Source organism: Limanda limanda, chromosome 5 (genome assembly GCF_963576545.1).
Source record: "Limanda limanda chromosome 5, fLimLim1.1, whole genome shotgun sequence".
Taxonomy (NCBI): Eukaryota; Metazoa; Chordata; class Actinopteri; order Pleuronectiformes; family Pleuronectidae; genus Limanda; species Limanda limanda.
The window spans coordinates 18,662,267-18,683,576 of NC_083640.1; the positions used below are offsets into that span (position 1 = coordinate 18,662,267).

At 40.2% G+C, this 21,310-nt stretch overlaps 1 protein-coding gene across 1 annotated transcript in view; it reads left to right on the top strand.

The window, feature by feature from the left end:
• Positions 1-21,310, top strand: part of ipo11 (importin 11) — a 105,258-nt gene that overhangs the window by 11,745 nt on the left and 72,203 nt on the right. The window contains exons 5-13 of the mRNA XM_061072058.1: positions 1,346-1,549; positions 8,781-8,913; positions 9,717-9,775; positions 13,288-13,336; positions 16,501-16,571; positions 16,727-16,919; positions 18,610-18,762; positions 19,393-19,436; positions 20,842-20,932. Coding sequence (XP_060928041.1) covers positions 1,346-1,549; positions 8,781-8,913; positions 9,717-9,775; positions 13,288-13,336; positions 16,501-16,571; positions 16,727-16,919; positions 18,610-18,762; positions 19,393-19,436; positions 20,842-20,932 — 997 coding nt within the window. The remainder of the gene's footprint in view (positions 1-1,345; positions 1,550-8,780; positions 8,914-9,716; positions 9,776-13,287; positions 13,337-16,500; positions 16,572-16,726; positions 16,920-18,609; positions 18,763-19,392; positions 19,437-20,841; positions 20,933-21,310) is intronic.

Below are 21,310 nucleotides of genomic sequence, written 5' to 3' on the forward strand. Positions count from 1 at the left end.
TTTGCTTCAGTTAAAATTGTTTTTTAGAAAATTCAAAACAATGAAAAGATTGGAAAAAGATAATTTGAGGGGGTGAGGGTGCATGTGGGGATTATATCCGAGGGTCAAGAACTTTGAGCCATTTATTTTATAGCTCTGGCGAGAACGCTGCAACTAACAAATAACTCAGCAATCATGCAGTGTGTAATACATCTGTCCGAGGGGACACGGGAGCCGGCCCTGAATGTTGGCCATCCATCGACTCTGCTTTCTACAGCTTGTATGTCCCTGAGGTGCAGCCCTCCAACATCAGGCCTGATAGGGTCCATATGGCAGGAGACGAATGCCATTTCAACACCATATGTCTCTGCAGTCAGAGCCTCTCCTCTGACGAATCAAAACTCCAGAAGGCAACAGTGCATGTTTTTGCATGTGTGTGATTCAGTGTGTGTACAGTTGACATTTAAAAGTTGCATTTGAAGCAACTTTTTTTTTTCTTTTAAGTTGCCTGATGTCAAAGAGCTCTCTTTTTAGAAAACATATTTGATACTTGAGATGCTCACTGGTTTTTATTGCCTAATTAAATGAGATTGTTAAAGTTGTTGAGCAAGCATAGGTGTGTTTTATCAAAGCATGCAATACATTCTCACTACTTATTTTCAGACTTATTTTGGGAAGAAGAGCCAAATGATAATAAGATCAAAGGTCAACAAGCAGCTATTACATTTAAACCGTGGCTAGATCTGGTTTGATTAATGGATTTAATAATTAAAAGTGAAACTGCAATCAGTAAAAATACGAGATCAAATCAAAAATGTCATACAGCACACTACAAACTGCTGTTCCTATCATTTATAAATTAACTGTGGTGCTTCAATGGCCTTGTACGATCTTGCACAGTTGCCAATGTCATGTCTACTGTAATTATTAATTGGATGGAAAATATATTCGCAACGCTTCTTAACATAGATTAATACAGTTCAGCGTGACTCCAAACTATGGGCTCTGTACGTTTGTTGTTTTATCAAAGGATTTTTAAACTTGAGGATTTTGCTTTGCTAAATTTAAAATATAACAAAATTATGAGTAAAATAATGATTTTTACCCGAAAAATCACATAGTTACACAACGACTGTCATAGTTAATGTAACGTGTGCATTCACTCGTGCTATATTTTGTACAATAGTTTCATATTGTGTCTCTTGTTCCATGCCACTCATTAAATGTCATTGAAATTAACTTTATTGCAGGTAATAGATTTAGTAAGAAAAACCATCAAGATTCCTTTGACACAACCACCTTCTGCTGTGTTAATGCTTTGCCTCTGGTAAATTTCCTTTTCTTCCCTCTTGTGTTTTTCCAACAGATAGCGACACAGATCGCAGTACTGATAGCCAAGGTGGCCCGCCTGGACTGCCCCAGGCAATGGCCAGAGCTCATTCCCATTCTGCTGGAGTCCGTCAAGGGTCAGGACGGCTTGCAGCAGCACAGAGCGCTGCTCACATTCTATCACGTCACCAAAACACTCGCATCCAAACGTCTGGCGCAGGACAGGCGGCTTTTCCAGGATGTAAGTTGACGGCTCAATCTATTCGTCAGTTGTTTTGTCACTGGTGTCAGATCAACATCTTTGCAACTGTATTCTTTTTCTGAGTGTTTGTCACACTTAGTGATTCAGTATCCCTCGCCACCTTTTTGTTGTTATGAAGTCGCTGTGTGCTCCTGGATACAAGGTGACTTTAGGTCAACAAGTAAAGAAACTGAACTTTGCTGCTTTTGCAGTTTGCCCTCATTTTTCTCTTTCTGTCTTTTGCTCTCACATTGCTTTCTAATCTTTTCCACTGCATATTATTTTGAACGTGTACAGATGAATAGTGAGATTATTTTGGAAAGTTGCAGGTTTTTCAGTTTTCATATTTTGCCTGTAGGAGATGCTGTTCAGCTACTGAAAGGGACGTGTCAAATACCAGATTTACAGCAGCAGGGTTTCTCTGTGCATATGTGTCTGTGTGCATGCATGACTCTAGCATGATTGACGTGTTTGGGAATAGATTCGTCTGTTTAGCTGGTTGTGTGAGTGTGTGTTTGAGGGAGGGCTGTTTGTGTGAGTTAATGTTTCTGTCAAAGAGGCACCGAATTAGAGCAGAAAACAATTTTTTTTGTGTCGCTATCTGAGGTTTTAAAGAACATAAGACTCAAGCAAAAAGACAGACATGATGAGAGTGGGTTTGGGGTAATATGACGATCAAACAGACCAACAGAGCGAGAAAGAGAGCGGCACAGATGGAGATCAGTGGACATAAGAGGCAGCATCGTTGGACTTTCTGCAGAGGCCCCCTCTCTGCCAAAATGAGTTACCTCGGGTGATAGAAGGAACAAAAGCAGAATGAGCCGTATTAAACGGTGCAGGTTTTAAATGATGCACTGATGACTTTGTTGCTAAATGGCCTGTGCAATGCTCTCCCTGTCTCCTGTCATGACAGAGCTGGCTTGGTGGTCAGTGTGTTTGTGTCAGTTTGTGTGTGTATACCAAACACTGGAGAGGTGACAACAAAAAGGACATCTATCCCTTCGAGTCTTTTAGTGTTTTTTGACTTAGTTCTTCGTACTTTTTTCTGTCTGCACCTGTCTCAGTTGTTTTCATTTCCTAAGACCTGGAGACTTCTAAACAAGATCTGTAGTTATATAGTGGGTTGTACTTACTTATTTATCTATGCCCTTTATTCACAAATACCTATGAATCCTTGTATTCACTGGACAGCTTAGTATCTCTTTATTTCTAAGCTCACTCGTTTGCCTTCAATGTTATATGCTGTTTTTTCCCGCTACTCTATTTAATAGACATAATCTATACATGATTACTCTTCCTTAAGTTTGAGAGTGTGTCTTTTTGTATTCGAAAATTGGTTTGTAAGGATGTTCCGATACCAGCTTCAGAAATGCCTTCAATACGGCCAGAAGTTCTGAGTCAGGCATAAGTGAGAGCGCAAATCTATATACCCATCCATACCATGCCTCGGAAGTACATTAGCTTCACCCAGATAAAACTGCAATTTTCTACTCCCGGTAATCTCTTCTTCTTTACCACTCCAAAGCAGCACTTTAGCAGCAAAGAAGAAGTGATTTCGGGTAGTGAAGCATCAGCCAGAGCAAACTAAAATGTCAGCGAGTTGGTAACATTTCACTCTGGAAAGTCCCAAGTAAAACAGCAATGTCCTCAGTTTTGGGGGTTGTACTAGTTTTGCCAATTACAATTTTAGTTACCTCATCACTCATCACTATTCCAGCATACAGCTTGGTAAACGTTAAATGCATTGGGATTGGATTGGTACTTTGTGTTGGCCGATACGCAAAGTCTAGGTGTCGGAATCTTGTTAGGAACATCTCTAGTGGTTTGCACTAAGTTAGCAAAAACATTTGTTGGACCCTGTTAATTGCATGATGGGAGATGACGCACTGACAGCCGCACATCATTTAACCCTCTCCGTGGCTCACATGTTAGTTTTTCAAGGTTTGTGTTGTGCAATCTTCAAATTGGCACATACTGTGCCAAACAAATTTTGGAAAAAGAAAGGGATTGAGGAAATGTTGAAGAGTCCAGTGTGGGTGTGTCGAAGACGAATAATTGAAGTACCCAGGGGTGATGTTCTTGACAGGGGGAGGAATCCTATATGGAGAAGTGATGGAGTAATGAAGAAACTGGTGTAAAGATGAAGTGCAGGTTTTATTCAAAGAGAAGGAGGATGAGATTAGGACCCTTTAAGAAGTAATTTCCGCCTCCTAACCTTTAGAAATGTGAATTAGTCAGAGAATGTTCTTCCAAAAAATTTGATGAAGGAGAATGGGTTCAGTGCCGGTTGCCTTTAGCTGTGTGTATGATGGGATATATATTGAAAAGCTGTAAAGACGCTTCATAATTTCTTTCTTACTGTCGTTCAAATTTCATCATAACTGCTTGGAAGTAGGGGGTTGACTGTCGTTTTTTTTTGAAAAATGGTTCTTAAGAAATATTAAAAAGAAATATTAAACAAAAGTCGGTTCAGGCTGGCATGACGCATCATTACTATTGCAGAGCTGCAACTGAAAAATAACTCACACAAGACCAAGTGTGGGAATATTCTCGACAGAGACCGAACTGCAGGCCTGTTGTTTAACCTCTGCCAAGGAGGTTCTGTTTCCATCTGCATTTGTTTGTTTATCAGCAGTATTACACAATTACTATTATTACTGTTAAACAGATTTCCACAAACATTTTGGTGCGGATTCGTGGGGCCTTGCTGGAGGTATGTGTCTACTGAGTGCAGATCTAATATTGAATTGGTTTTATCTGGGTGTAGCTAAAAATAGACAAGTGAATGTACGGGTTACAGCAATTATTTGTCCATCTGCTTGAATAGAAAATTGTTGTGAAGGAGGAGGACTTTGTTGTGCGCGCACGCATTAACAAATACATAATGATCTTGCAGCTGCGTAGCTTTTCAAACAACAAAACACACCACCACTGTGGGGGGAAATAATTGAATCTTAGATGCATTGGAATTCTCTCTTGAATGATCTAGCCACAATTCACCAAACTCAGGAATTCACCAACCGCATTCCCTTTTTTATACCGTAGCACAACATAAATGAAAATGGAGAATTAGCTGACATGGTCCGAGTTATCAGGAGAGTTGACTGAAGCTGCCAGACCACTGTTATGAAACTGTTTTTTATTACAGTGATGTAATCTGTTGTCAGGGGGCTCAGCCACAGTTTTGTGGTGAACAGTTCTTTCCCAGCTTTTGTGCTGTTTCATAATTATTTTCAGTGCAACATAGTCGGGATTATATTCTGGCTCAGAAAATGTCATGACACGGACACAAAAACTTAAAGGAATCATGATGTTAAAATGTTTCTTTTAATGATGTTGAACTGTACATTGGATTTCTGACCAGCGCTGACAGGCTCAGGGTTCGTACGGTCATGGAAAACCTGGAAAAGTCATGGAATTTTAAAATGTGTTTTTCCAGGCCTGGAAAAGTCATGGAAAAAAATAATTTCCCAAAAGTTTTGGAAAAGTCATGGAAATTTGTTATATTCTTATTTTCATGTCGTTCGTTTTAGGGATGGGCATAAATACTCGACTATTGATTAATTGATCATTAAGAATTTCATTGATGACATGTTTTCATCGATAAACTATTGCATGTTCGCTATGTGGCAGGAGGTCGGAATATCCGAGTTGCCCTGAACGCAGCACAGCGTGTCTGTTAGCAGTTGGAGGAAGCAGCCCGGAGCTAAGCCTCTGCTGCTCGGCTTCATGTCCGCACACGGACCCTCAGTCCACGCGGAGGGTAACCCGGACAGACCCGGGTCTGGGTGAGGGGTTCCGGGAGTGAGGGCGTTACAACGACCGGACTGAGAGGTCGAGAGCCGTCAGATCGAGCTAGCTCTCAGCGGCTAGCTGCTCTCTCAGCGGGGCTTAGGAGGACAGCAGCGCTTATTTACAAGTGTAACATTGAACGGATCCCGTTTAACTGCCACAAGAGTTGTTAATCTTGTAATAAAGATCTCAATGAGGAAACACGCTGTTTTTTCTATTTTCACTGCATTTTAATATAGGCTATAAATAGTGAATTTTAATATAAAAATATGAATGATTAATCGAAAAATCGATCGTTAATTCTTCCGACGATCGATTAAGACAATTTAATCGAATGCCCATCCCTAGTTCATTTACGCTGAGTTTTAAATAATTCATACATTTTTAAAGAAATATGCTCAAAATATAAGCAGGCATACTTTGGTTTGTGTCATTTAAGGTATACTGTATGCCTTGGAATTCTCATTGTTAGTTTGAATACTACATTTTGTCACTTTTTCGCGTATACACCGAGATTTCACGCAATGTTCGGTCATGGAAATTTGGTTTAAAGTCATGGAAAAGTCATGGAAATCCATTGGTCAAAATGTGTATGAACCCTGCAGGCTATTCTGTGATGCTCAGACATCATGTGTTTGTCCAGTTTGTCCTTTCTGTAGGACTGGCAGGGAGACTCTATAAATGGCCGGGTCTGGTTTCCTCTCACAACTGCCTGTTTATGCTGTCTACATATTCGACAGAACATTCCTAAAACCAAAAAGAAAACTGAAATAATCCCCTATTCATTCTCTATGAACTGTAATTCACCTATCTATCCATCTATCCATCTATCCATCTATCCATCTATCCATCTATCCATCTATCCATCTATCCATCTATCCATCAATCTATCTATCCATCTATCCATCCATCTATGTATGTATGTATGTATGTATGTATGTATGTATGTATTTACTGACTTCCATAAGTAACCTGGCTTGCCAGAATCCAGAAACATTTTTGGATCCGGTACTTATGTTTATCGCGTCTACACGAAGCCCTGTCATGGAAACGCTGGAGCGGAGTGGTTGAAATGGCTGTAAAGACGTCATGGAGCGTGCGCATAAAGTGAAAGAAGACAAAAGTCGAGATTCTACTAGCAATCTTTCCCATTGCTGAACGACTTCTCTACCACCTGAAATCACTGTTACCACAGCAATCAACCAGGACTTGTTCGAATAGAGCACCTCGCCATAACCCTCGTTTGTGTTAAGTTACCGTTTTGAAACTTCCGTCTATAATAAAATTCTTTTCCAGCAGATTTGCCGGTTTTGAACAATGGTCCGAAGAAAATATATTAAACAGTGATAGGCTGAGGTTGCGAGGCGAGGTGCGTTCACGGTTAAATACAACAAGCGGAGAAAGCAGAATCGCGGGCTGACCGGCGCTGAGAATGCGCGTCCCGTGAGAACAGCCAGGCGCCTGCGCCCTGGAGAATTGCGCGGCGCGGCGCTTTGGCGTCCGGTGTAATACTTACCAAGATCAGTCTTGTACAACCAGGGGGAGTATTTCCCCTCTGACAGCCAAGCTGGGTCAGAACCTGTTATCCGGTGGTGACTGAGCAGATGCTTGTCTGGGGCAGGGCGTGCAGCACTCAGGCTCTTCTCTGAACTCGGACCCGGAGCAGGAGAGCTGCTCCGGGTGCTACTTGCAGGAGAGTGGGTGTTACCATCATCCACCTGGGAGCGTATATTTTTAACTGCTTGTCAGGTGGTTCATGTGAAATGTTTTCAGATGGATGCTCTCTGTCTGCTGGTGGGAGGTAACGATTGCTCACCTGTGTGTGCGCGCACGTATTTTGTGCGCGCACGTGTCTGTGTGTGCGCACATTTGGATGGAACTCCGCCGTGCGCGATACAGAGAGCAGAGGAGAAATCTAAACGCGCGACCATGTCGAGACAGAAATGCAAGCTGTAGACCTGTTTTAGAGGAAATGTAACCTTAAAATGATTTATGCAGAGATCTGGCGCTATATTAAAAAATAAATAAATAAAAAAAAAATTAACTTGACCTTCCAGGGAGGGCGCAGCGCCCCCCTAATAGAATGGTAGGGGAAACACTGGAACTACGCAATGGATTACCACAAGACTTGGTGGGTCAGTAGAGAGCAAATATTTGTTTCACTTTCTTTATCATTGCAAGATAGAATAATTCATGGACCTTGATGGAAACAAATCTGGGCACGTTTAAGGGACTGATATTTAGGAGTTTGTTCAATTTGATGCAGATCCAAATAAAAATCTGGATCTTGTGATTTCAAATGTGGTTTCATAAGAGGACTGCTGGGCCTTGGCGGAGGCATACACTGATCTGAGTGCCATTATAGTTTTATCTGTGACTTGAGGGGGACTGTAATCTTTTCATTTCCCGATGGTAATTTTATAAAATTAAATATATATATTCTTGGGATTAGTTCTGGAAAAATTGACATTATTTAAGAAGTGTGTGTGGGGGGGGGGTCTTAAGCAGCATTTCCCAAAGTTGCTTCATCACTTTTAGGTTCCGTGCTTTTGGATTAGTTTGGGATCTGAGGAATAGAAAGTGTTAAGCTCTCAGAAAAAGCTCTCCAAAGAGGAAAGTTGCCAGTATTGCACTTTTTGTATAGAATCTATCAAAGTCGATGCTGTGCTGTCAAAACAGGGATTTCTCTTTCAGCAGACATGTGCCACCAACCTAACCAGTGGTTCTTCCTCGACACATCAGTGTTGCCCACAACACATTCTGTCGATGAGTTCTTTGGTTGGATCTATTCTGATGCCGTGTTACCATTGAAACTTTCCACAGACCAATTTTCATGTGGGTGTTTGTCTTAATTAAGTAGCAAACATTTCATTCAACAATTTTCAGAATATCTGAGTGTAGTTGCACTGAAATGTAGCCTCATTGTTTGAATAGTTAGCGATGCAATGTTTACCCGTTTTGTCTTCTGTTTGTTCTTTTTATGAAAAGAGTCTATTATTGTTCCATGGCAGATTTGTTATATTTTCAGAGCTACTGGGTCAGACTGTGTTACTACAAAGCTGATGGGACTGAGAGCACTTTTGTCTACTTTTTGATCATCTTATTTTCGGACGGGACTGTTTTGAGGCTAAATAATTTTATGGCAGCGACTGTAATGAGAAGTTCAATCAGATCTAAATTAGACCTGTGACTCACATGTCCCTCTCCGCTCCCTGTGTGTTGTTTATTCTATGTGAGTGCGTTATGTGCAAATGCTTTTGTATTAGCATGGTCTGCAGTGGAACTGGCTGTAAGTCTTTGCTGTCATACATTGTGCGTTAACATCTGGTGTGCAGATTCATGTGTGACAAACCTTGTGTGTGTACCAGAGGGACATCAGATGCCTGTTGCTGGACGTGTACACTGATCCACCGCATGCTGTTTGTGTGTTTGTGTGCAGCTGGCGTCGGGCATCTACAGCTTCGCCTGCTCCCTGTGGAGCCATCACACCGACTGCTTCCTCCAACAGATCTGTGCCAGAGATGAGGCTGCAGCACTCGGCTCGCTGGAGAGGACGCTGCTCTCTCTTAAAGGTAGCGACATCTGCACACGCAAACTTACACATGGCCAAACACAGATAACACGCACAACAAAACCGCATTTGCACTCAAAGCGTGATCTTTCTATACAAAATGGTCCTTTTAATAACAATTAATATTGTAATTTGACATATTACAATATTCTACTACAAGACTTGGTCAGACCCGTTATATGCCGGGGCCTTGTTTGTTCATGTTAAAAATTGAAGAGTGTTATGGAACCACTTGAAACAGCTACTTTCAGTGGACATGAGCTAAATCCTGCTCATAATTTTTAAACAATATCATTATTATCAAGTCTCTTACTCAAGGTTTAGTTAGAACTATGAAAAGTGTTGAATCGGCATCAAGTATTAAAATAAATGATTGTGTAACTTTAGATACGGGCAAATATAGGTGCACATCTTTCAGCCAGTTTTCAGCAGAGGCAGAATGGTTTAAGACGAGTTGGAAATTGGTGGCAAAAACCATAGCAGATACTTTTTTTTTGCTAACCTCCTCCCCTTTTTTGACTGGTCAACACTGCCTGTTAATGCCCCTGATATAGTAATAGTTTATTTTGAAAAGTCAATGATTAGTGGGGTCACTTCAGCACTCTGCTGTCGGCCATGGACAATTGCTTTTAACCGCCGACCAGCTAAAATGCCTCATTTAATGGACAAGTCATTAAATTACTGTGTTGTGGAAATATTAATTTGCACTTATATTTGTGAAAAACCCATTAAAGTTCATTGTCAAACCTTATTGTCAAAATCATTGACAATCCTTTTTCTTACTCTTCTATCTGCCTCGCTCAGTTCTTCGCAAGTTGACAGTCCACGGATTTCAAGAGCCACAACAGAATATGGAAGTGATGGTGAGTGATTCCCGCTGTTGCTGCTCACATTTTGTTGGAAGTGATGTTTTTTTCTCGTGGTGTTTTGAGTTGAAAATTATTCCAATCACAGTGTGAGAAATATGGATGGCTGTGATGATTGAAAGTGCCTTAAGCCTTGTCTTAGTTCAAAGAGTCAAAAGTTCTATATGAGCTCTTCCAAAGTCGAAATCCATGAAACTGTTAATTCAATTCAGTCTAAGTCTTTGCCAAAAAAAAATAAAAATCTTAGCCTCATTCCTGTGAAGGGGTTTCGGTTCCTCGTGGCTCAGAGTTAATGGAGTCGTTTACGCAAAATGGCAAAATCCTCTGAACTTCAGCTGCAAGGCGACGACTTCCTGTTTTCTCAGCGAAGGTTTCGAGAAAGAACAGTAAAAGAAAACTTGCTGGTATGTTTAAAGTAACTTGGAAAGTATGACTTGAAGGATCCTTCTGGATTCATTTTACAAATTATAAAATTCCAAACATTGTGGCTTGGTGTGATTTTATTATTCAATTGTTCTTATTAATAGACTGAATTAAACTCAATTCATGCCCAACAATTGATGAATGAAAACAAATGTCAGTTGCAGAAAAGACTATTCTAAATGTTCCTCAAGGCCGGCACATGCTTCTGCGATTTCACGGGCCCGGAGACGCAGGAGCCCTTCCGGGCCCCTCACGGCCCTTCTCACGTCCTTACGTGCGTCGGCCAATTTTTCTAACTAGATGGCAAAGCCCCGCAAGCGTCACCCGCCCGCAAGGGCTGTGATTGGTCTGCTAACTACATCATTTCCGGAGTCGCATTTCCGGTTCATGCCCGGAAACCACGGAAGATTTAGAAGAACGAATATGGACCAAATAGAAGAGCACTTGGCAGAAGAGATCCGACACTATGTCCACTAGTATAACCCGTCACTAACCGGCGAATTTTTCCGCCAGAAAAAGGCTCTGAGGAGCCGCCGTGGCGATGTAAATAAATCGCTCTTCTTCGTGCAACACAGGAAGAAGAGCCGACTTCGACAAAAAACATAACTGCGCCTAGTGTTCTGGCGGGGAATTGCATGGCAACACGCGCAATGGTTGGAAAACCATGAATGACAACGAGTCCTGCGTTACAGCTGCGTGCCTGCGGGCCCCTGACAATGCAGAAGCATGCTCCGGCCTTTAGCCTCAAGTGGCCTTGAGATTCAGTCCATGTAGTCTCAGGAGGTCAGCAAGGCATTAACACGAGGATGTGGTCGCTGTGCTCCCTCTGTCTCTGCCTGTGTCTCTATTGCTATCGTAGTATTTGCTCCTATTCATCTTCTGTGACTGTTTTTTTGTCATCTCTCTCGGAGAAACGGGACGGTGAGCACAGTTAATGAGAGAAAGAAGTCAATGCTCTGTAATTGCTCTAATGAGACAACGTTTTGCTTGCAGGCTGAAGGTTGTGTTATGGTTAAAACCCTGGCATTACAACATAATTTGTCTTGAGCTGTGACTTGTTATTCCAGCTCAGCGAGTACATGTAATGGTTGGAGTTAATATTTCATGTTTAGATTTATAAGCTGTTAATATATCAGACCCGCTGTTTGCAGCCTTTGCTGGTCGATACCATTTTTCATCGTTTTTATTATTCAGCATACGGTGAGCAAACCAAGAAATATGATCCTTACTGTGAAACTATTACACCAGTCAGGTCAAGGCTATACTTCGTAATGTTTTAAAATTAAATTATGTTTACCTGTTGAGGGTTATATCTTCATTTAAACAAGAACATTTTTAAGACCACCTCTTATCTCTTTGTTTGCTGCACAGAGGCGACATCATGCCACCGTGCATCAACATCCACTTATGTCCTTATCTCAGGGTGATTGTATAGCTTACTGCATTTGCTTTGTTTTCGTTCCTGTGTTCTCTCTACGTCAGTGAACAGTGGAGTCCCACAGCCTCCGGATAAGCAGGTTTTTTTTCTTCTGAAAAGTTATCACTTCAAAATGGATTTGTCTGACTCTCCGTCTCAATGACGTGAAAGAAATGAAACGGAAAGAGAGTTAATTATTGTCAAAGGGGACAGGTTAGTCTAGTCAGACAGGGATAATGTGATTGGAATTTACATGATGCATTTACTGTTTTCTAATGCACCCGATTCCTCGTAAATGAGCCTTCAAAATGAACAGCTTTGCTTTGAGGGGAGACACAGTATCTTTTATTTGGTTACTCAATCCTCATTGGTTCAACACCTATTTACTTTTCATGGGTTATTTGTATCTCTGACACAACCATTGAAACGTCCTCTCTCGTCTTATCATGTCTACAGGGCGTCTCTCTAGTGTTTGAAACATACGGCTCTGGTTTGTTCTGCTTTAGGTTGCTCCTAATTTTATTTTTCTCAGAAGCAGTTTCAAGTTGGTGTCAAGACAAATTCTCAAGTTGTATTCAAGGTTTTTATTATATTCACAACAGCAGAATCAAAATGTTTGGCTGTTTAGTTTTGTTTGTTTCTCTGAGATGACACAAGTACATGGTTTGTGTGTATTTTATGCGCTCTAGTCTGCTTTGTGTTCAAATTTCTACTTTTCTCTAAAGATTATGCAGCGCAGGCATCTGTCTTTGTTGGCGCCGCTTCTTTAAAGTCTGCTTGATTTGTCACATCCCTATGGAAACGGTCTGAACTGATTTATATTGAGTTTCTTACTATATCACATGAAAACTCTGGACAGATGAGGTTCATCTTTTTGTAGTGGCAGCACCGCAGGAGTGAGTTGAAAAATATTTATACTGAGGATGAGGGATTTCAGGTTTCACACTGTCTGGAACATTGATGTATTTTAAAACATTTTGTTGTTGAATGGATGTTTATCTGCTATATTTCTCTGTCAAACAGGAAGATAGAGTTAATTTAAAACAAAAATCATTTGCTATTGTCAAGGTCATGGTGGCCTTTACACTTTCTTTCTTTTGCAGGAGTTGTCCCTAACATCCTGTATACTCTATTCAGGCATTTTTTTCATCCCGCCTACCTCCACCTCTTTTTCTTAACCCCCCCACAAGTAGCTCAACTAATGTCTGCCATGAACCCAGTTCTTCATCATTCGTCCCCCCTCTCTCCGGTCCTCTTTTGCCCTTCTCCTTCTTAACTGCAACTCTTTCCAGAGCTACATTAGCTGGCTGGGCTGAAGGTGTGATTAATGGCACTGCTGTTGACCTCATGGCTTAACATTAATGCAGAATTTAACAGATTGCATCTCTGTCTATCATCTAATTTCCCATGCTAAGCCACAGCTTCACCAGGCTACAGAAAATTGATTATCTTGCATACTGTAGAGCTGAATACCTTTTTTTATTTGTGCTCCCCAATGCAGGGACAAACATGTACGTGTGCCCACGCTCGCATACACACGTCCTTAAGCTATTCCCTTGATAATGTTTCTGATCCTGGGCAATACTGATGATGCAATCATGAGGGATTCAACTGCGGAAATGTCATAGAGATTAAACTTCTCACCCTCTCTTTATTTCTTCCTTTTCAGGGTTTCCTGAATGCAGCGTTTGAAAGGCTAAAACAGTTCTTGGAATGCTGTGAGTACTTGTCTCATTCTCTGTCCTGAATCTCTGATTCTCAGCTTCTTCCTTTGGTGAAGACTCTCAGTTACTGCTGCTTGATCTCATGCATGCAGAAGGCAGCTAATTAAAAACTGTAGATACTTTATGACACTCAAAACCCATTGCTCATAACAGCACAGTATAATGCAGGTGTCCAAATTAAAAGTTGAGGCTGAGTTATCCCTAACGGTTCAGTTTTTAATTGAGGATTTCTCTTGTATACCATTAGAATAAAGAAGAACTCTATGCATAACTCAGGCTCACTGCGCTATTATTTAAAAGTAGGTGTCTTACTCAACAAATGAGAATCTTTGTAATTTGGGATTTTGAGAGAGATCAAGTTAAAGACACCAGGAAATCTGTTTAAAAAAAACAAAAACATTTATATGAATTATGAATGACGTACACTATCTAAGTTATGCAAATAATATGTTCATACATACACTGAGGGAATATGAACTCTTACACAAAAAGCAACAAATAAAACAGACTCAAGGAAAACAAAACAAACACACTTGCACTAGTAAGTGTGAAACAAAAAACCAAGCAACAAAACTTAATAATTATCCCTGCTGTTGGTATTCCATTGGTTTATGTGTTAATACTTTTCCTCACTGTGTTATGTCCATCTACAGCATCTTGCTTAAAAGGGAATTAACCTCCACTAATATCGCTTTAAATGTTTATTTTCTTTTTTATCACTTGTTTAGCAGGCGTTTTGATTATTGAGTATGGATGCCATGTCCTTCTGCACTTGCCCAAGGAGCAAAGCTGAGGTGTTAGTTCTTAAAGGAGATTGGAATCTAACAATAAAACAGGCTCAAGATTATATACCACTCAAAAGTAATCTTATTTTGACACACTTTTGAGAGGTAACTTATAAATGCAAGTGTGGATGGTCAAATTCAGACTAAAAAACTCTGTCTGGATTTGGCTGCGTCATCCAGGTTCAGTGCAGGACAATGTCAGAGCCTGCTGCCCCTGGCTCCTGCTCAATCTTGATAACTGGCTTTCAGTCACAGTGTCCAACTCGTAAAAAGACATGATAGACGGGGAAACTTAAAGCGGCAAGATAAAAGTAATCTAACAATTAGTATAAGAGGGACAAGGATTTAAAAGCTTAAAGTATCATTGGAGTGGCTGAACAAAATACTTGAGAGGTAACAACGGGTCCTTTTCGTGTCAGTCTGCTCATCTGTCTCAAACATTGAAGAAATAAATATTGCAACTTATTCCATCTTTAGTATTCACCACAATTAAACAATTGGTCAATAAAGTTTTATTTCCCTTGTTCATTAGTCTTTATTCCATATTTGCTGCTCCCCATCACTCACTCACTCCCGCTTCTCCTTCTAAATGTCCTGATGTTAAAACACCCAATGAGTGACACCCTTTGAGCGGCCGCCTCCCACATCAGTGGCAGCTGTTTGAGCTCATGTTCCCTGTGGGATCTCGCCATCAATGATCCGTCCTTGCTTCCATATAGGTTTGTCATAATAATGCCCATGGGAGAGATACATCTCAGACTCGGCACCACTGGCTGTCGATTCTGTCATTGTGGCACAAAAAATACAAAATCACTTTGCGATATCAGCAGCAACTATCACTTGTAATAATTATTCTGCTGATGGCATTGGAGACACGTCAGAAATATTTGCCGTGCTCAGCCTGATGAGGTTGGCTTATAAACTTTGCTTTTTGGGAAGGTCTTTGTGGTCCCTTCAACCCTCCTGGTTGATGTTTATCCTCCATCTGAGGTTACTTCTCCATTTTTGCAGGTCACAACATTTTTTGAGAACTTTCTAGCTAAGCTTCATGTGTCAGAAATATAAAATCCTCCTTTTATTTATGTGTTTTTCTCTCTTCATTATCTTTAACCATGTCTGCGAATGCACCTTATTGGCTGTTGGTGGTTCAACACTGACCTCAGTGACTTTGAATACTTTACACAACATCGACTTACATTACCAGCTGTCACACACACCTGCAAACAAGGAAACAATGGCACAGACACAAAGTCAATAAAACGCAACAGTGTTTTTGATCTAAACAATGCCCCTATCTGTATGAAATCTAAAAGAAGCAAGACAAAGCACTCTTTGAGCCATTTAATTGTTTTAATCAATTGTGTGTCACTGTAGATGAAGGGTAGCTGAAATGAAATAAATGTGTGTGTCACAGAGGAGGTATACAATGACCCTGGCTCTTCACAAGTGATTAGAGAAACGCCAGTGACTGTGACTGTCTCTGCTGAGTTTAACAATGAGGGTTGACAACGAAGTAAACTACACGGGTCATATTTTACTGGGTGTAGCATCAGAAAGTTTTATGGAGCCAACATTTACATTAGAGGGAGTGAGTCATGGTCACTTTTAAAAAAACTTTTTAATTACGGTATATTTTATGTACCCCAAAGCTTGTAATGGGCTCATGGGAGGCTCACAAGGTAGAAGGCTGGAGCGAGTGTTTGACCTGTAAAGTTTATGTCGTAAATAAATCCTTGGTACCAAGTTTTCTTTAACTCCCAGTTTTGGTTTTGAATGTTTCCTCCTTGTATTGAGTAGACGAGATCATCTCATCTTCTCATCTGATGTTCAATCTCGTCTCTTAATTAATTGCCACTCATTTTTAGCTCTGATCGCCAGCAATTGATTAATTTTTTGTGTAGTTGGACTTCATGTTTGTACAAAGTTATTGCTTAGATAGGTTGACAAGTTGTTACCTGCACATCTTTTCATTAGTGATGAAGGAAAAGTATTACGTTTTGGTTCCAGATGATGAGACAATAAGCCTATCTTAGTCTGGCATTCATGGAAAACCGTTAGCCATAGTTTCAAAGGTTAAAAATAAGAATCTCTCATCAAGAAGGCAAAAGCAAATGTCAAACTATTGAGTTTAAAAAATGGTCACAAAAGGAACACTGTTACCATGTTAAGTCAGTATAGATAGGTTCAAGTGGTATTTCTGTTTATTTGCACTGACTAAATAAAGATCTTTAGGTTTGTACGGGAAGGTTAGAAATATATCACCTCATTATTGTAATTATGGTTTATTATATCACACCTTCTGACCTTCTCTACCAATTGAAGTGCTTTAGGAGGTTGTAAGTTAACTGAGCTTTCTGTTGTTTTGTCTTTCAGGTCGGCAAGTTGGTCCAGATAGCACATGCAGAGAAAAATTGGAGAAGACGATCATATTGTACACTAAAGTTGTGAGTTGTTTTTTAAATCAATCAATTCCTAATGTCTTTTATATTATTAAAGAAAAGATTGAATATGTTGGATCAATGATTATGCAGACTTACTAATCTTTATCTTCTCTTTTACTCTTCCTATGTTTGCTCTCGTCCCGTAACTTTCCATACAGTTGTTAGACTTCTTGGAGTATCATCCATTCCCATTCATACCTCTCATCCAGCGCTCCCTGGAATTTGCCGTCAGCTACGTGTTCACACCTGCGGGGGAGGGAGCAACCTTTGAGCGCTTCATCGTCCAGTGCATGAACCTCATCAAGTTGATTGTAAAGAACGATTCCTACAAACCTAACAAGAACATTGAAGGTAGGAAATTAGGTCTTTGAGATCAAGGGAAGCAGGATTAATGAAAATTATAATACAAGGGATAAAAAAAAAAACAAGTACGTGATGACAGGAAATTTAAGTGAAAAACAGACAAAAAAATATGATTTTGAGGTCTATGACTCAGATGCCAAAGCTCTTCAATGCTGATCACTGACAGTGTTTTTAAAAGCACAACGCTGTAATACCACCAAAGTCACTGTGTCTCACCACAGCTCATGTTTATTTCAAGCTGAAACAAGCCTCTAGTGCTTCATTAGCTGTGGAGTGCAGCACCCGCTCTTTTGTTCTGCCAATCTACTTTTGGTCTTGTGTGTTTCATTGAAGATTTCTATTCTCCTAAGCAATTGTTAGTTGAAAAATAACAGGCACTTTTTTGTGGTTGTGTTAATACCTTGGTTTCATATCCAAAGTGTGAAACATGACTTCGGGTTTGTTTTCCCTTTTTTATTTCTAGTCTTGACAAAATGTTTAGAGTAGAAAGGTTACCTACAGTAGAGCTTTGACTGACACTTTACTCAGAGCTGCCATCTGATTTATTTACTGGGCCTGCAGCAGGTTCACTTGTTTATTTCTAAACCTTTTTATTTTGAGTTGGATGATGGATAGTTAGAAGAGGGTCCTTAGGGCTGCACTGAGGTGTTGGAGTCAGCGGTCACATGTAAAGAGCAGTTTTGATTGTAAAAATGACAAGGAAACGGTCAATTGGTTATGTTTTTAATTTTCCTGTTTCCTTTACATGTTTAATGGATTTGGTCTGTTTAAACTCCAGATGCTTAAAAAATTAGCTATTTTTTCCTCAGAATCCAGAGCTGCAGAGATAATTTTCTCTACAAAAAGTAAAATTTTGCGAAGTATTAAACTTGACAAACACCGTAAAGACTCGCACTTGAACTGCTCCCTGCTATCTGTTTGGTACGTTTGCACTTTCTCATGTGGCTGATGACTTCCAACTGAGGTACTAATATAAAGCCTCAGTAAAGACGAGACGTCGAATTAAGCGCTAAAAACTGGTCAATAGGAAGTAGACAACCAGGAAGTAGCCGAGACGAGAGATCACCATGTCCTATACCAAGAGTATAAGAGTCATTTAAGGCAGGATTTTTATTATGTTGTATAATGTGGTGGCCGGGACGTCTCACACACACACACACACACACATTACCAGAAAATAGGAATGCAAGAGCAACAGCAGAAATTAGCTGCCTGTCGACGGGAGATGTTTCGGTGCAGGTGATTTGAAGGCTTTTGCATTCGTGTTTTTCGTTAATGAGCCTGTGTGAGAAGTCTCGGCCAACGTAGCATAACAACCGGGAGACAGATGCAACATGGTCAGAGAAAGACAACTGGTCAGCAAACATGACGCCCTGGTTCTTCACAGCCTTGGCTAGGGTCTGAGATGAGAAGGTGATTATAATAGCGATATTGTAATGGAGGATATTGATCGATCAGAATGACTTCATGATGAGTTCAGTTCATTGGTAACAATGCTGTTAGTAAGTTAAGTAATTTGAGTATGCAGTTAACTTTTAGAGTCAGAAGTCCTGTGTACTAAATGCAGTTATGTGTGGATTATTATTTTGAACGATACTTGTGAAGTGTGAAAGATCTTTATTCCCTTCTCTTCCTTGCCTTTCATTGCCACTCATCCCACCATCCTTCCCTCCCTCAGACAGTAAACCCGAGAGTCTGGAGGCTCACAAGATCAAGACAGCATTCTTCACACACCCCACACTGACAGAGATTGGACGCCGGCTCGTCTCACACTACTTCCTTCTCACTGAGGAAGAGCTGGCAATGTGGGAAGAGGACCCCGAGAGCTTTGGTAATAGCACATCCCCAGATACACAGGCTGAATCCAAATGTCCGGGCTTATCTGGCCTTGCAGACTGGGCCGAGTTAACAGGCATCTTCTCTGGAAGTCCAGAACTGTGAGGGGTTAGCCAGCTCCACAGTTAATGAAGTCAGCAATGTGGCTTCAGGTGTCGACTTCAGCAGAAGTTATTTTAATTCATTAATATAATCCGTTAGTAGTGGTGCATCGATGTTGGAGGGTTAGGTGTTGAACAATAAGTTATTGCTTTGGTGATTTCAAGTAACACAGCATTTTATTATTCTCTGTAACAAACATTATTATTTTTTACTGCTGCTGTGAATTCCCCTTAGAATAGTTCTCAGTGAAAAAATTTAATGGTTAGAGATCTTCATGTCAGTTGAACCTTTTATTAGCGATTTGAGATCTTACGACTCTGCCAATATTTTTGTAAAGCTGAGATCACAAGAGTCCAGTTCTGAAGTTGAGCATTAAACGGACATTGTATTCAGTTTGACATTTGTATTTAGTTTGAGACTAAATCACAAAACAAGTGACACTGCCCAGACAGGATGAACAGCCTCAGCCACAAAGTCCAGGCAAACATTTCCTGATACAAAAACATTTTTCATTATTTTCCAGCTGTTGAAGAAACAGGTGGCGACTCTTGGAAGTACAGTCTACGAGTAAGTAAAGACACACACACGCACGCACACGCACACACAAAATGCAGATATAAAAACCATAAGATTTTATTTATTAATTGTAAAGTTTCATTGTATGCTGTATTTTCAAAATTTAATGCATTTTTTAATGTGGTGGCTCTGAGCAGCATCGTTTACATTTTAGTACCGTGAATAGTTGATGGTCCCAGTGGCTTTACAGCTTTATCCTGAGGCTGTGTGTAGTTTGTTGGACAAGGCTTATCTTAAGTCATGTCTTATCCTCTTTCTAATTAATTTTGTTTGTCTACCCTTCCTTTCCCTTCCCTTCGGGCTCCCCTGTTCAGCCAGATTCAGATGACAAACTTGTACCTTGTTGTTTCAGTGCACTAAAGCATTCTTTCATTTGACATCAAGGTTTTCTTGTAAATGTTCATTTAAAAGCACAGTGAAAGAAAGGCATCATTACAGTCTACGAGGATTGAGTTTTAGTTTGCTAATTACTGATAAAAACACTGAGCTTTTTATTTGAGGTCAGTGTTGGCGTTTCATTAAATTCTTAAACCACCAATATGAACATCTGCTGCCTAATTAAAAGTTATAAAATTGAAGAGTTAAGATTAAGAACTTCAACATCTCTGTGGATCCGAGCCGAGAGGGTTAACTGTGTAGGTTACTGAGGCTAATATTTACTCATATTTAGTACTAGCACAGATCACCGCCTGTATCTATAAAAATCCTAATTCACACATTTGATTGGCACATATTTATTCTCAGGATGGATTCATGGATCAAATGTCACTGTCCATCTATTGCTTCCATGATCACCAATTCTAATTGCTGGTTGAAGATCAATATTCCCACCTGTCTATATTTTCCCCACCCGAATAAGGGTTTTGTGTCTGTCCTGATCTCGTCAACCTCTGACCTTCTGCCAACGAGGTGGAAAGGTCATACATGCTGTGAAATGTCATAGACCCAGCCATATATACTGCCTGAAGAATGTAATCAAGAATTGTTTCATCCCCTGTTGTTAGATTTGTTGCACCTTTATTTAACATTGATGTTTTTTTGTCACAGCAAAACCGATAAACTGCTGTCAGCAGGCGGGCACATAGAACTCCCATGAAATTGTCACATTGTTCCATTGAAGCAGTAGCTCAGTGCATTTGCTATTGTTTCTGTCTGTCAGGTCTTTTTTTGCAGATCCTTCATTTTGGTTGAAGTGTACATGCACTGACGTCACTTATTCATGCTATATTTTTCCAAACAAAACCACAGATGGCTGCTAAGACTGTGCTAAGAGAACCTTTGTACTTGGACAAAATCAAATGAATGATTATGATGCCTTTCAGATACATTGGCAGCATGTGGGGGGTGCCTCGTCGATTCCAATTAAATGCCTTTTGTTTCCTCTTCCTCTGTGTAGCCGTCTACAGAAGTATTGTTCCTGGATCTCTTTCACACCTACAGCCAGACGATGACGCCAGTACTGCTGGAAATGGTTCAGAATCTCCAGGGTGAGTTAAACGTTAATTCAAATATTATTACATGCCGAAAGCAAAGTCTGCTTCCTTTCCAGCAAACCCTTTAATATTCCTTGGAAGCAAAGAAGTCCTTAGTTGCTGATTTTTCTAAAAATTATAACGCTGTCTCATACAGCTCTTCAATAAATCTCATGTTCACAGAGTTTTAAAGTTCTGTTTTATGTTGGCGGTGTTTACAATTGTATGGTCATTTTGTGGTGAAGTTTTATTTAATTGTTATACATATATTTATGTATTATTTTTATCGCATTTATACACCATTTACAAAGAACTTTGAGGTTGGCTCTGTGTTTTGAAAGATCCTCTTCAGATAAAACTTCCCTGACTTGGACTTATTCTACTATATTCATT